Here is a 15,000-nt window from a genome sequence, read left to right as displayed (position 1 = left end):
ATCCTGTTACTTTTTCCCCTAAATATCCCGTATCCCTATAATTTTTTACCTAAATATCTCGTATCCTGATACCACCAAATAGGGCCTTGATGTTTCCATTCGCAAATTTACCGGTACTGGCAGTAATAATAACAGATAACCTCTTTCTGCTTTTACAACAAACAACTTCTAATTAAATTACAGATTTATCTTTCTGGTAATCTCTCCCCATTTTCCGAAGTTTACCCGTAGTTGTAGTTCACTGTAACTGGACAATTTGTGTTAAATGTTTTGTGCATCCGACGGATACGCCCCTATAACTGTCTTGTTTTTAGATTGAATATCCCGCGAATGATTCTCCCGCAGGAGCCCGATGACCAATCACGAGAAATGTCATAGCGCCAACTAACCGGAACTGCTTTTGTTTTTGTGCGGAAAATGTAGTCTAAAATTAGATCGGGCAGTTAAAAATGCCGTGACACAGGCTTAGTACGAGAGTGTTCTCTCCTATTCATGGGCTTACGTAAAGCCCTGAGATCTGGCAAAGATTTGCAAAATAAAAAATTGGCACGTTTCAAAACCGCAGTTCCTTCTACGTGCTCTCATTAGAAGACCACAAAAATAACAATTAAACTGTCACTTGTTTATTGACCCGTCATGAGTGTACAACCCGATTCATTGCCCGCAGCTGTTGTCCGCAAGGACCGCAAGGTTTGCACAACATTCCTCGAGTCACAATTAAGATTAAGGTGCTTTTCATATGGGAAATGTAAAATGCCAAAAAACCGGAATTTGCAGTAAGCTAGGATAATCCGATTTTTTTTGGCAATTACGCTTTCATAGTATCATACAAATCGAAGCTCTTGGTTGCCAGCGGGTTTTCAAAAAAAGAAATGGATCGCTTCACGCTTTCAACTTTAGAAAGAATATTGAGAAAAACGTCTGTTTGGTCCACAATACACACTGTCGCTACCTGTAACATCAGTGCATTTATATACAGTGCCTGGATGTTTAGCAACATTTCACAAACAAAAATTTGGGACCTTCCTCTCATAAAATTTGGAACTTGCAATAAATGCCATGCATTTGTCGTGATCGATTATTTTTTGGACTGCAGAGACTTCACATGCCTCACTGGTATCTTCGTGGCACACCCCTGATTTTAGTAGGCATTAAAAATGGACATTGAAAATGCGTGATTTCACGGTGTGAGAAAATGTGGAATAGGGTGTATTATTGACTGATATCTTCCCACACTGTGTATTGGCTTCAGTATTTGGCAAATAACCTATTAAAACAGTTAAGATGTCATTCGTTTGATTGCCTTTCAAGCTGATCTGACCTGCCCGCAGCCGACCACATGCTAGCCGCAGAGATTGATTATCACATCCGATTACTCTTTTTGATGTCTGGGCGTTTAATTTACGTACCATGGAAGATCACACCTCTTAAGCTGATAAATATCTTCATTCTCAATACCTGTCTGAGTTCCATTTCATTGGAATTGTGAGGAGAATTTACATGCCGATCACTCTTTGGAGTCACTTCCATGCTAATGAACGTTTTTTGAAAATCTAAACATTAAGCAGACTGGTATCATTTCAAAGGCAACACTAAAAGCCGTAAATACGGTAGCCTTGTTAGAGTTTTGGAACATTGACCTCCGCGTGAAAGTCTGCAGTGCTTCGAACCTCGGGAATTTTCAAGGATTTCCTCCGGCTTTCGTTTTAAAATAATCGTTTATTAAATTGCTAATGCAGGTAAAGCGAGCGACGCAGCTCCATTTGTCGAACCTGAAAACATACAAGGATCCTCTAGAGACCCCTTCTGGAAGCCACTAGACGTTTTTTGTGCGACCATGAGGAAGGAAAACAGAGTGGTTGAATACAGGAACCGTGTAGAATCGATATGAGCGCCCTTCCGGCACGTACCGTGCTACTGCGCCCCCATGCATAATCCCCTGTCCAAAGATAACGATGTTTGTTTCACTTGGTACATGTAATCAAACTGATACGACTGCTTTGACTTTGAAACCCCGAAAAAGAAAAACATGGGAGTTAATTCGTTACCTGGTTTCTTTTGAGACAAGACATGAGCAAATAAACCTCGTTTTTACATATGGGTGTTCGTGAAATTCAACGTTTCGCGAAAGCGCGCACGTTAACTATCGCACATGTTTTGGATGTCGGCAACCTTCTGTCAGTGACGCTATTTACACATTAACAAGGGCTCCACTTCCGATTGCGGTCACGTCTTTTGATAAAAGTTCGAGACTTTGGCACGCATTTCTCTCAATGACTATTATATTCTCGAAGCCTTTAAATACACTGAATGCATTCAGGCTAATGTGAAACATAGGAGAATTCGACGGAAGTTAGAGAATTCCCGAGCGAAAACGAACAGAAGCTCTGATCAGTCCGTTGATGCACATATATTTCCCTGGATACGCTGTGACAGATTATGGCGTGCTGAAAGCTCATTTAATTGGACAATGGGCAGACAGGTGGAGTAATATTTTCTATTTAAATGTTCTTGCCAACGTAGCAAAGTTTAATCGAAAGTATCCGGGAACTTGCGGACGGGTGCTCAGATCTAGGGCAACGGGGAAGGCACTGAAGTAAACCTCCGTGCAACGTTGGACGTAAATCGTAGACATGTGCGCACGTGAACCTGCCACCTTGCAACTCTGTATGTCGACCTTTCTTGATGATCTGTGATTGTTTATATGGTCAACGAATATCGGTTCTGCACTTGTTATCGAAGTAACGAACTTCAAAATAGGAACGTGATAAAATAGGTAAGTAGACGATATGAAAAGAGCGCAAATCACAGAAAAAAAAAAAAAGGGACATAGTACTTTGGCTATTGCAGCTATCACTTTAAGGACGTGAAGTATTTAATATATACAATTGTTGCATAGCAGATGTAAATTTTACGATAATAAGCGCGTATTGACTACGTTGGTTCTTTTTCCTACTGATATCAGAAGTGAGCCCCGGACAAATCAAATTACCAGGGTTGGCGTGACTAACTTGTTTTTGCTGTACCAAAAATAATGCATTTTTAAATTTTGTAAGCCTATTCTACGTGCAGTAGTTCACCGAAATGCGCAATTTGAACTTAAGTGGCCTTGAGGAAGAAAAAGTACTCTTTTACAGACACACTATTTCCTAGCCTGCGAACGCAGACGTATTTCCGGCGGTCGTTTCGCCGGAAATACGTCTGCGTTCGCAGTCTAACTGGTCCCTGATTACGACGTGATGATACTCTAATCGTTTTCTAGGAGTTTTACGCTGAGTTGCGAAACTTTCAACTCTAGTTCCCCAGAACATATTGGATTACCTGCAAGATTTTTGACAAGAATATTATTCCAAAACGCTCAGTCATAAGTTTAATTGACCGCATCATTCAACACTGGAGAAAACGCATTCAATTGAACGCTCAAAGTGAATAGCTGTCCTTCAAAGAGACAAAAAGGCAATTTTATTATTGCGATGCGAAATGGGTTGATTTCATTTATGAAAAAAAGTAATTGGGCAGTCGACCAGATAAGCGAGCGATACATTGATATCTCATTGTCAATGTTGAACTGTAGGTTACAAGACCTTACGTTTGAAGGTAAGGTAAAATTGAATTCTTTGTAAAGCAGAAAAAATAACGTGAACTTGTGGTTTAAAATCATGTTTTTAAGCAAGAACAGACGTCTATTCTATTCGGTAAACAAACCTGTATCTGAGTCGAAATTGATGTGATTTAACGAAGTCTCAAAGGATCGAGGATTTAGTTGGTATATCAGCCGGGTTTCGTCCAAAAAGAGCTCTTTCCATGTATTCTAGTTTACTTGGACTGAAGACCATCGTTCAGTTTCCTTCGGTATACCGGCGATGTCGGTGTACAGAGCCAGCTTTTCATATTTAAATTTAACAACGGTTCCCTATCACCTACTTCAAAACATGCATGGCCATTGAAAGAGAGAAATTGTAGCTACTATTTTCTATGGAAAGGGGTGGAATATATATTTTTTTAGCCCTAATTCAATGCTTAATAGATAGTAGTAACATCTTCCTCAGTTAAACTGACTATTGTTGCTCGTGTTACCATTAAGCCGAAAATAAAAGTGATTTTAACTTTCCCTACGAAAGTTTAACTCGATTAAACCCTCTGTCCATGTATGCTTAAATCGTTGACTGTATGTACCGTGGCGAATGAACACTGAATAGCAGAGACTGTACACTGTTGTGTAAATTAAACTCTTTGCTTCTGTGATGATAACGGATTTTTTTTTGCAAGTAATGGGGGGATAGAAATTCTACCCGGAGAACCATAAAATGGAAGGAATTAACATTAGGAGATTTCAGTCTACTCAAAGCTGTTTCCAAGTCTGGGACAACCAGCCCTCTGAGATGTCGACAACTGTTCGTTGAGGTTCCAACACAACTTAAAATGTTTTTTCTTTTTAGTTTTCTAGTCATTAAATAGTAGTCTTTATTTCACTGATAAAATACATATCAAGTGTTACATTGATTATAACTATTAAATGCTTAAAAGCGTGAAATATACGTTAATTACTAATATCTAAATTGTAATGAAAACTAAGTCTGTTAATAAAAGCATTTTTAAAACGCTCAGTATTACAAATCGGAAAAGTAGGCTTGACTTGTCTTAGCTTAAGGGTTGCAGGGTTAATCCTAGGAAGGGAGTGATGTAAAGGATGACCTTCCCACTCGCTTAATTTCTTGAAAATACCTTTATCCGACTTTTCTAAGCAATTAATAATAGGAACAGGAGAGGACGTATATCTTCGTTTATGACAAAGATCAAGGAAACATTGTATGGTATTAAGTTCTGTTGGAGATGAACCGTATACAGGTATTCCGTACATAAGCTTAGGCAAAACTAAAGTGCTCAATAAGTTATCCAACTCCGCTTGACAATACCCTTCCTTCCTTAGAGTTCATAGACATTTATTAGCTGCGGCCAACTTATTCTTGACATGAATAGAGAACCTACATTTTTCCTGAAATGTAATCCCTAAGATACATAGTTCTGGATGTTGCGGGATATTCTCTACTGTCTCTAGAACATTATTGTAGCCTTTCTTTCGAAGAACCATTTCTTTACATTTAGAGAAATTACATTTCATACCATTATTGATTCACCATTCTATAAAGTTGTTAACTGCATGAATTGCAGTATTACTATCACCTTCCTTCCAAACAGGAATAAATAGAGTGGAATCATCTGCATACTTCAACAACAAAGACTGATTAGACTCTGGACCTGTTTGCAGATCATTTATGAATATATTAAATAAATAGGGGCCACTAACACTTCCTTGCGTGGTGCCTTTGCTCACGCTGACCCAATCGCAGTTGATGCTTTTGCAGACAACCCGTTGTCTCCTATCAGTAAAAAAGCTTACTGAAGTACCAATTAAAAATATATGGATTAAGCGGTAGGAGTTTAAGTTTGGAAAATAACAGATCGTGTTTAACAGTGTCCAAAGGCCTTACTGAAATCCATTGTAAGCACCCTAACTGCATTGCATCCCTTTTGATCCAAAGACTTAAGAATTTCATGTTGCATTGTTAACAGAGCGCCAGTACAACTGCCACCTCCTCTTCTGCTGTACTTAAGTTTGTGTAGCCTCACAGATCACATAACTTGACTTTTGTGAATTGCTTGTCTCTAAGCATTTCTTGAGTTGTCGTGTAGCGATGGCTGGTTTAGAACTTAGTTATAATGAACTTACTTTTCTAGGATCAGGATTGAAGATTGCATGTGTGTGGAGCTAAAAACATTGTGGACTACTGAGAGAAAATGAATGCAAGGCAACTTAACAGTTGGGAACTGAGAGAATCATTGGGAAATACATCAGCGAGGCTAGAGTCCCACGAAAGGATGGACCATATGAATTATATGTAATCAGATCCAATTAAACTGATGATATTTCAATTAAAGCACACATCTGAGTTGAGATAAGAATGAATCAGAGGATAGTGAGGAAAAGAACCGAGACCTCGAGACCAGCAGTGGAACAAACAGAAGGAAGATGGTGTTACGATCGAAGGAAATAAAAAACTAAGAAATACGAGTAAAAGATTTACTGACTGTATGACTTGCACAAGAGGCAACACGAGATCCACAAAGCAACTAAACAAACAACAGTATATACATGTCAATTGCAAGAAATTATGTGCCTTCCACCGGTGTGCAGTGTCCTGGGTTCGATTTCCGGACTCGGCGTCATATATGGGTTGTTGAAGTATGTTTTAGCTGCTTTCCCCGGGTGCCCCGGTTTACACTGACTTGATTTTTCAGTCTCCCAGACTAGGGAAACACTCGCGCTCGATTGCGTAACCTCAAGAGTTAGATAATGACTATTGAAAACAAGGTACCTGTCTTAGTCCGAGGGGGAAAAAACAGAAAATGAGTTGCACTTTCAGTTGGGGCAAATAACTCAGGAACTATATCAATAAAAAGCTTCGTAAAGAACTTAATCATCACTAACAACTTTTGGTCTGTTGGGAGTACATTGTCTCTGGGAAGGAATGGTCTGGACTGAAACTCGAGTATTCAGTGTAACGACATGACGCCACTTGAAGAGTAAAGACAAGCTTCAGAAGCACAGAGGATCAGTTAGAAGCAAGGTGGCGAAACATCGCATGAGAAGTACAGTCTTCTTGTAGCGGAGAATCATGAGAGACCTTTGGAAGAGCAACGCCAGTCAAGAAGGAAGAAATTGGGCGGTGAGTTTGAACGTAAGATCGTCACACAAGAAGCAACTATCTAGGTTGCCACGAGGTTGACACTCAAGGAACAAAGTAGCGGTTCGGCGCACAGTTGAAGACATAGTCGAGTCGACATAGTCGACATAGTCACAAAGCTCGCTCTGTAGATTCGCAACATAGACAACATAGCAGTCACATTTACTAGTACTATAGTGCTTATAATTAAGTATTGAGGTACCTGTACCAAGGTCCTCTTCTTTGTGGAGTTATTACCTTAAAGCTGCCAGCTTTCTCATTTTCAGGGTAAATGAGACAGCATTCGGTGTGTAACTTGTGTCAGTCATCAACGAGGATTCGGAGATCAACGCTTATGTAGCTTGCGCAGAAGAGAGATGCGAACTCAATCGTTGACTCAGTGAATGTTTTATAGCATAATTTTTTGGTCCTAGTAATTAATTGTTGCAAGAGAACCATTCACCTTAGCTTTAGGTAAAAACTCGATTGTCTTTTCTCTGCGATTCTGCCGGGCATAAAGAAAATGTTGCAAAAAAATAGTGGCATGGCTCAGTCGGCACTGATTCATGATTGTACATACTAAGATTGGCAACCTGAAAATCGGACAAGGTCGAAACAAGTTAAAAATAGACGACTCCATGGCATTCAAAGTTTCTACTTGATTTAGGATTGGGTGGGGAGTGGGGCAGATCTTCCAAAACTTAACTTCCGAGCAAGGGGAGGTTCACCTCACTCTTGCTGGGCCGTGGAAAAGTTATGACGATTATGACGGTTATGACGAGGCCTCTGAGATACATTGCCCCAAATTGGGTCACAAAAAAAAAGGAAAGGAAAGGAACTTTATTTAAGTGTCTAGTCGTTCTAGCGCTGGAGCGCTAATTGGGGACACTGCAAACTGAAATTAACAATGAAAGTAAATCAGTTCTAAAATTCATTTGGATCAGATGAAGCGCAATTGATTCACTCAAATCACAGAGGTGAACTGTGACAATGTTTTCTGATCTGCAGCTTCCAATTATATTATAAGGCCTTCATAAACACTGTTTCTCAAGTCATGTTGTTCCGTGATTCTGGCAGTGAGGCATGCGCGACCTTAAAAAAATATTACAAAGTCCATTCCTAGCGACATGAAGTTAAGAGGGTCTGAGTAAATGATTATCAGGCTGAATTATATTGTGAAATCTCCTCGAGCCCTTTGTGTTAAATATAGCTAGAAAATACATGAATAATCAGCTACACACAACTACTCTTTGAACTCTTCAACTGCACAGTAATTGAATTTGTTATCAAAAGACAAGATCGCGACTTTTAAGCAAACGCAGAGCATTCATTTCGAACAGTAGTAACTTTTTTCCCTCTGGTGCTATAAGCGTCGATTGAATTCTCGCTATATTGTTTATTAGTGTTGCTCATCACATATTGTCACATTGTGAATAGAATTACACGGTTTCTTGAAGATTCTACACGTCACATGGATCATTTTGACCAATAAGATAACAGAATTTGTGATTGCACAACCTTTCACTTGTCATAAAGTCACGTGATTTTGTTGCCTTAGTGGCACGTGGCCTTGGCTTTTGCTATTGAGAGCTTCGTTGCAGGTCAGATTCGTAAAACTACGATCGTTTCATTCGACTTTATTTGTAATTTCTGCAACTTTCAGCTGTGTGAGATGTTTTTTTTTCTTGTTTTGAACAAACAGTTTGTTTAAGCCTTTCAGTTTCTGACATTTGTCTCCTTTTTATCTTGGCAGGCCATTTGAGGCGGGCTTTGCTTTGCGCTGCGGTGGAAGACGGGAATTTTGTGAATGGAGTGAGAAGCTGCAGATAGAGTGAGTTAACCGTTTGGCAGGGAACCAAATTAGAGCTGGCTTATTTCCTGTCACCTTTGGCGGCCGTCAGGTCGGAACAAAATTAGTTAAGTGTCTATCGGCAGGAAAACCAGCACAAAACGCTTTTGTAGTACGCCAGGTATTTTACAACACTTTTAAATCCACAGTCATCGAACGAGACCGCGGAGTTAACCAAAATATTTTCTTTTTTGCGGGGCTTCAGCTGGTTTTTGTATCTTCCGTCTCATGCATAATACCCTGTGCATGTGCTGCAAGCCCGACACAGTAACTGCACAGGAGAGCATCAACAGTTTTCGTACAGTCGGCTCTTGGTACAAAGAATTTCACGTAGCTGACAAGGCTGCAAACGAACATCTCTATTTCAGCCGTACCAAGAGGGTCGGTAGCATGCATGCTTCATTCCTCTGAGTTTAATTTACAATTCCGTCAGTTTTGGCTGCAGAATTGATTGTTCCGACGTGAATGTGTTCATTCCCTACTTCTGTTGCTTCATTTCACAGCAGAAACATTTATCAACTGACATTTTATTTGTTTAGTTCACTGTATCTTAGGATAAACCCTCGTCGAAAAGCGCACCGTATCTTGGACTTTTGCCCTCTTCTTTCAGGTAAGTGCTCATCCAGTAAGTTAACAATCCTCTAGTAAGAAGCAAACGAGTCACCACAGCTTTTGCTACTTGATCCTCATTTGTGAATCAATGGGTAGCTTCTAGCGGTAAGCGTCGCCTGATCTCGCGGACAAGCCAATAAAAGCAATAGCTAACTTCTTTGAAAACGACGATGCCTTCTCAAAATTGCAGAAGTAATCTTGTAACAACATTACTCCGGAAGGAAGGTTTTCTCTGGCTAAATTTTGGTCTAGCTGGAAAAGAAAATGGAGAAAATGAGCAAATTTGTATGATAATTACAATAATGAAATGAGCATTTTAAACTTCACTGCTCAAATAAACCCTATGCACGCTCGAAACATAAGGCCGACAGTGCGTTTAAACTTCATTTCCTTTCTAAAAAGGTTGCCTGCACAATGTCTTCCTTTTCTTCATGTTTAACAGTTACTTTCTGTTTCGAAAGCGTTAATATTTCAGTGCCTGCTGTTCCTCCCTTATTTTTGACTTAAATCTTTGGGCGGGTTTGCAAATGAGATATTCGAAATAAAGACGAGGTGAAAGTAAGACATCATTTTAACCCTTTCTGTCAGAAAGCGAAACGAACACCACATCAGTGAGTTTTACAAAAAGCGAAAAGCAATTATTGGCTCTTTCGCCGAGTCGAGGAATGATCAAGGCCTTTAGGAAGCCTTTGCGAAAATGCAAGCTTGGTTCCCTGACGTACTGTATTTTTGTTCGGAAAACGAATTTTCTCTGTTCCCCCTATTAAACCTAATGTACTTCCAGCTGTATCGAAACTAGGAACACCTTTTGGTCGATGGAAGCCCACTAGGTGTTCACTAGGATGTCGCTTGTAATGGTTTCCATTTTATTCAGCATTCTTTATTTCCACTGTAAGACAACTCGCAGTTTCCTCGTTTGTATGAAGGCCTTAGGCTTTCAGTAGCCTTTTACTGTTGATCAAACAAAGCTATTAAATACATGTATTACGAAAAGGCCTATGCTTTTTATTGTGAACACTCAAAGGACCTTGTTACATCCCATCCATTTTTTTGGAGGGGCTCAAATGTTAATTGTCAGTTATGTTCATGTCTTTAGTTCATGGGGGAAGGCTTGTGATCATTTGACTTTAGTAAAGACTGGGAAAATATTGAAAGTTTGTCTGCATACAATTTTCCTAGTAGGAGTAGTGAAATGTCTAAACCTCCTGGTCCACTTAGTAGTATACAAGGTATAAGCAGTATATGTTTTGATCGTGTCTTAACAGTTCATTGCCTTGACATATATAGTAGTAGGACAGGAAGGTTTGGTATTTGTGTCACCGTCTAGACATTAAATAACTCAAGCCTTAACAAAATGTGACTTTTGAAGTATCCTTGTTAGAGATAAATTTTTCAATTACTACGGTTTAAAAATAGACAACGTAATATCACTTAAACTACTAGTGCTTTTTTTTTTTTGAAAGCTGTGTTGTGTTTTATTTTAGGTTCCATTTTGTGTTTTTTCCGAACAGTGATGACTTAAATCCTTACTTGCAAAAATTTTTCACGATTAAATTATTAAAGCATGTGTTTAAGCAACATCAAACTGAGCTTTCTTTACATGATGAGTCTTAAAATTTACAATATTCATTAAATCTAATAGTTGTATATTTATTTCATACGGTTGAGTGATGCAAAAAAATTTGCAGCACTTCTGTGCTATGGCGATAAATCACTATTACTAAATTTGCACGTGCGACTGCACGTGCTGAAGTTTTTGTGTACATTATCATCCCATCTGTTTGTCAGTCATGTGACTAACTTTAACTTTTCCGGGGGCTTTCCCTAATGTTTCAGCTAAAAATAGCCCTTGTGATGGAGTACTCCGGACGTGAAGAGCCACAAGGGTAAGTTATTTCCGTGTTCGTACATCTGCTTGAATGAACGATTTGCATTTTGCGAAGACTAAACATTTTTTTTGTGTTCTGTTTCGTTAGTTACTTTTACATATTCACCGTTACTAGACTATCAAGCTACTGTTATTATAAACATGTAACATAAAATGGAAATTCATTTTCAAAACATACATGGGAATGCTCTTAATTAAGGTCAAGTCAACTTATAACAATAACGTTAACACTCTGATTTTATGTAAACAATAGTCTGGTCGCGAAAAGAGTTTTGCAAAAAAAAATGGGCATTGTTATCTTTATTTGACTGTGACCCAAGTGTTACGTCAATGCTCTAAAACAAGCGATCTCTTGTCTGGGAATTTTCTTTGTCTGTCTTTTGCGTGTTACCAAATAAAGTAGCTCGGGAATGCATGTTAGAAGCATAAGGTAAAAGTTAGTTGTTAGCCCATCAAAATGTGTTTTCCTACTTGATATACTTGGAAAATTTATTGTCAGCAATTTTCTCGTAAATGGTGATCCAGTTTTATAAGTTTATGATTTTAGACTTTCAGACAATCATTTCGAGCGTCAACATGATGTCGGAGAATTGTCTTGGCATGTGCACAGAACAGCTTCATTGAAGAACATGTTGTGCAAGGGTTTTAACCATCTCCTGCTCTTTATGAGATATTGCTTCATGTTCTTAAGCAGCCTTAATCTAAGATTTGCCTCACAATTTGGTTTCAGGGCTGTTGGACCAAGTTTGGAACATGTAACAGCTCAGGTATGGATTTTGCTAAATCAATAATTGCTCTCTCTTCAGGTCTCTCCTTTAATTGCCAGTCTTTGTGCTCTGTGGCATGCGTCACAATACTGAAGATACTGAGATAAGAAATATTGTCTAGACTGTCATACGTTACACAAAAATCGTAGTTCCGCTTCAGTACTGAGAACTTTGAATAGTTGCCAGAAGTGACCAAGTATTTTTGCATCCATTAGGTCATTAGATCACAGATCACCTTTAACGTGTAGTTTAATGCAAATCTTACTTAAAGCTAGGTGCATCTTTTGAACTGTTGATGGAAAGAGCAAGATTGTATCATGTCTCTACTTCTTGTAGCTCGATTTTAATATTTATGCTTAGAGCAGTTTTGATGTTGACTGTACTACAAAAGGACAGATTTGGATTTTAGTGTTAACGTATACTTATTTGTTGATACAATCAAGTGAGAGCTGATTGTTGTGAGCACAACATCTAGTTAAACGATCTTGTTCCTTTTAAGTATTGGTGATGGTCTTCCTCTTTATTTAAGCTGGCCATCTGTCATTCCCATCATAATTGGTTTTCACAGGGTGGGGGCGTGATAGTTTAGTCTATCTCGCCATAAAGTAACCCTTTTGCCTTCAAGGGGTTTGCTATTTACGAGCAATATCATCTGGCGTTAGAGTACAATATGTATGTGGCTCTCTTAGGAGACTTAAGGTTATCTAACAAAAATATTGTAACTGGCCAAAGGTGCATAGAAAATGAACCTGGCAGAATCAAAGCACAAAAATTAACTGAATTGGCATAAAAGACTCTTGGAACATTAAAGGGGTTGGTGTTCCTGTGCTGTGTGGTGACGGGTTGACTTTGTGTTCAGGGTATCATTTTCAGACAAGAGAGTGAAAATATCTGTTAAAGTGATTGTCACTGGTAAAGTGTAGAGAACTGCTCTTTCTTGTTAATCCCCAATAATTTCTGTCTATACATTGAGACCATTGGCGTGCTGTATAGTGAGACTGGAGCTCGTTTATCATTTGCTCTGAAGAGTGCAACATTTTTGTGTTTCTGTCATTGAATAATGCACAAACAGTTTGTTTATTTTGAGAAGTTGTATTTGATGGAACTGGATTGCACTGGAACTGTGAAAGACATTTCTGTGGTAGTGCACTTAGTGCACTTACTTAGTATAAGTGCACTACCATATTGTTATCGGGGCTGAGTGAGTGAGTGTAAGATTTTAAGGCCTGTAGTGTGTGCATGAATTACGAAACTAATGGACGGCTTTCTTGAATTACAACAATTGGTGTTTGTTTGCAGCCCGCTTGTCGCCTTTGTCTTTCTTAATTTTCTTAATGAAAAGAGAATGAAAACTGTTTGAGTAAGTTATTGTCAAATTAACAGACATAATTAAATTTTTACATGTCTTAAATCAAAATCAAAATCAGTATGCACAAGCTCGCATTCCACAGACATTCTGCAGGTCAAATAAACAAGAAAAAAATAACCAGTCAGCTCTAATATTTTTATTCTTAAAGACTGGTCAACTTTTCTGCCTGGCATTGAAAAACATCCAAGTAGTCTTTACACTAGATCGTGAGTAAGCTTAGTAAAATCTCAAGTCAAATAATTTTATTCTTCCTTAACGCATTATACACAAATAATGCAAATACTTCAAGTAAATGTATGCACAGTGGTGTGGTGTGATTGGACCTCCTGGTGCAGCCCAAGAAACTGCAATTCGGTTGTAAGGATGGTTCTTAAGTTACATTGTACTTGTGTCTTGCATCGTCAGGGCTCGAAATTTCGACTGATACTGTTGCCAATGCGACTAAAAGTTTTAACTTGGCGACTAAAAACTAGCATGTAGTCGCCAAAGTGACTGTGTTCCTCTGATAAATAAAACACTTGAGGTGAGAAACAATTTCCTTAGTCTCGTTTCTGCTTTTCTGCAAAAGGAAATGCAAATTAAGTATGTTTACCTTTTTTAAAAAACTTGAATTGTGACCTCCGAGAGGATATTACAGTGGCTTTTGTGTGGTGATCGTGGGCCCAACATTTTGTTGAAAGGCCGCTGAATTTAAAAGCGTTCTGTTGCAGATTTACTGCAGATTCGGTCACAAGGAACCGGCTTTCAAAGCACATGCTTTCTTTGACCATGTGCTCGATCAAGTGAGATGAGTCTACACCAAAAGTCATGAATTATTTATCACAAGAGGAGGATACACTATCCACCATGTTTGATTAGTTTTTGATGCCTTCGCATAATACGATTTTTCACGTTGGGTGACAGATGAAGTTTCTGGCCAAAGTAAACCTGAAATGTTCTTATTACTTTGTTCACTTACTGCTTAAGGTAAGATTGTCATGCACAAGTGTTCAGGAGTTTTTTCTTTCGTGTTTTCATGTTTTAAGTCATTCAAGATCGAGTATTTCAGTTTCTCCCACAACTGCAGCCACAATCTACCAGAAATACAATGCTAATGAAATGAGGCTCTAATCTGAGTTTCTGTTCTTGTACTAACTGGCGACTGCATTTTTTCATTTAGCAACCATTTTTTCTTTGATAGTTGCCAAAAGGCGACTTGGAATTTTTTTTTAATTTCGAGCCCTGATCATATCGTCTCGACTTTCCGAATTAAATGAGGGTCAAAGTAAAATAACTTGAGATGTTAGTTAGGCCTTTGCACGCGCATTTTTGGTTAAGCAAAACTGAGCCGCTCTTAAGTCTTAACAGCTAAGTGTAAAGACTACCGTAAAAGTTATTTCATCGCAACAGAAAGAAAAACAGTAGAAACTATTTTTATCTTTATCATCGTGATTGACCAGCAAAAAATGTAGATTTCATCAACTTGTTTGTGTTGAAATTCTCACAGCATTGTGCTCAAAAATTTCGCCCAGTAATAGAAAAGATAAGCTCTTCTGAATTAGACGAAACATTAAAAAATCGCAGCTTAGTTTTCACAAATGTCGAAATCTTTTAGTCATCAAGTGTAAGTGTACATTCAGCAACAATACTTTAATTTTGCTTATTGGTAAACATGTAGATTATATTGGCTAGTCTGTGTCTGTTGATTCCACTGACAGCCTCTTTCTTCTCTAGTAATTTATTCACACCATTTTTCGCTCCACTTTTGTTTTAACAAAATTATATCTGTATGGGAAATAGAGAAGCGGAAG

At 38.5% G+C, this 15,000-nt stretch overlaps 1 protein-coding gene across 9 annotated transcripts in view; it reads left to right on the top strand.

Annotated features, from left to right (window-relative positions):
- Positions 1-2,229: 2,229 nt before the first annotated feature.
- LOC138038945 (insulin-like growth factor 2 mRNA-binding protein 2) overlaps positions 2,230-15,000 on the top strand; it is an 84,822-nt gene continuing 72,051 nt past the window's right edge. The window contains exons 1-6 of one of the 9 annotated variants that reach the window (XM_068885061.1): positions 2,230-2,482; positions 5,740-6,728; positions 8,479-8,556; positions 9,114-9,184; positions 11,023-11,072; positions 11,805-11,841. In XM_068885061.1, coding sequence (XP_068741162.1) covers positions 11,041-11,072; positions 11,805-11,841 — 69 coding nt within the window. In that variant the 5' untranslated portion in view covers positions 2,230-2,482; positions 5,740-6,728; positions 8,479-8,556; positions 9,114-9,184; positions 11,023-11,040. Of the gene's footprint in view, positions 2,483-2,550; positions 2,777-5,739; positions 6,729-8,293; positions 8,393-8,478; positions 8,696-9,113; positions 9,185-11,022; positions 11,073-11,804; positions 11,842-15,000 lie in introns of those variants that run through there. The other 8 variants (XM_068885070.1, XM_068885042.1, XM_068885097.1 and 5 more) reach the window with 8 other exon arrangements.

Source organism: Montipora capricornis, chromosome 1 (genome assembly GCF_036669925.1).
Source record: "Montipora capricornis isolate CH-2021 chromosome 1, ASM3666992v2, whole genome shotgun sequence".
NCBI lineage: Eukaryota > Metazoa > Cnidaria > Anthozoa > Scleractinia > Acroporidae > Montipora > Montipora capricornis.
The sequence above is the reverse complement of the archived record's forward strand: the minus strand, read 5'-3'. Positions and strand labels throughout refer to the sequence as shown.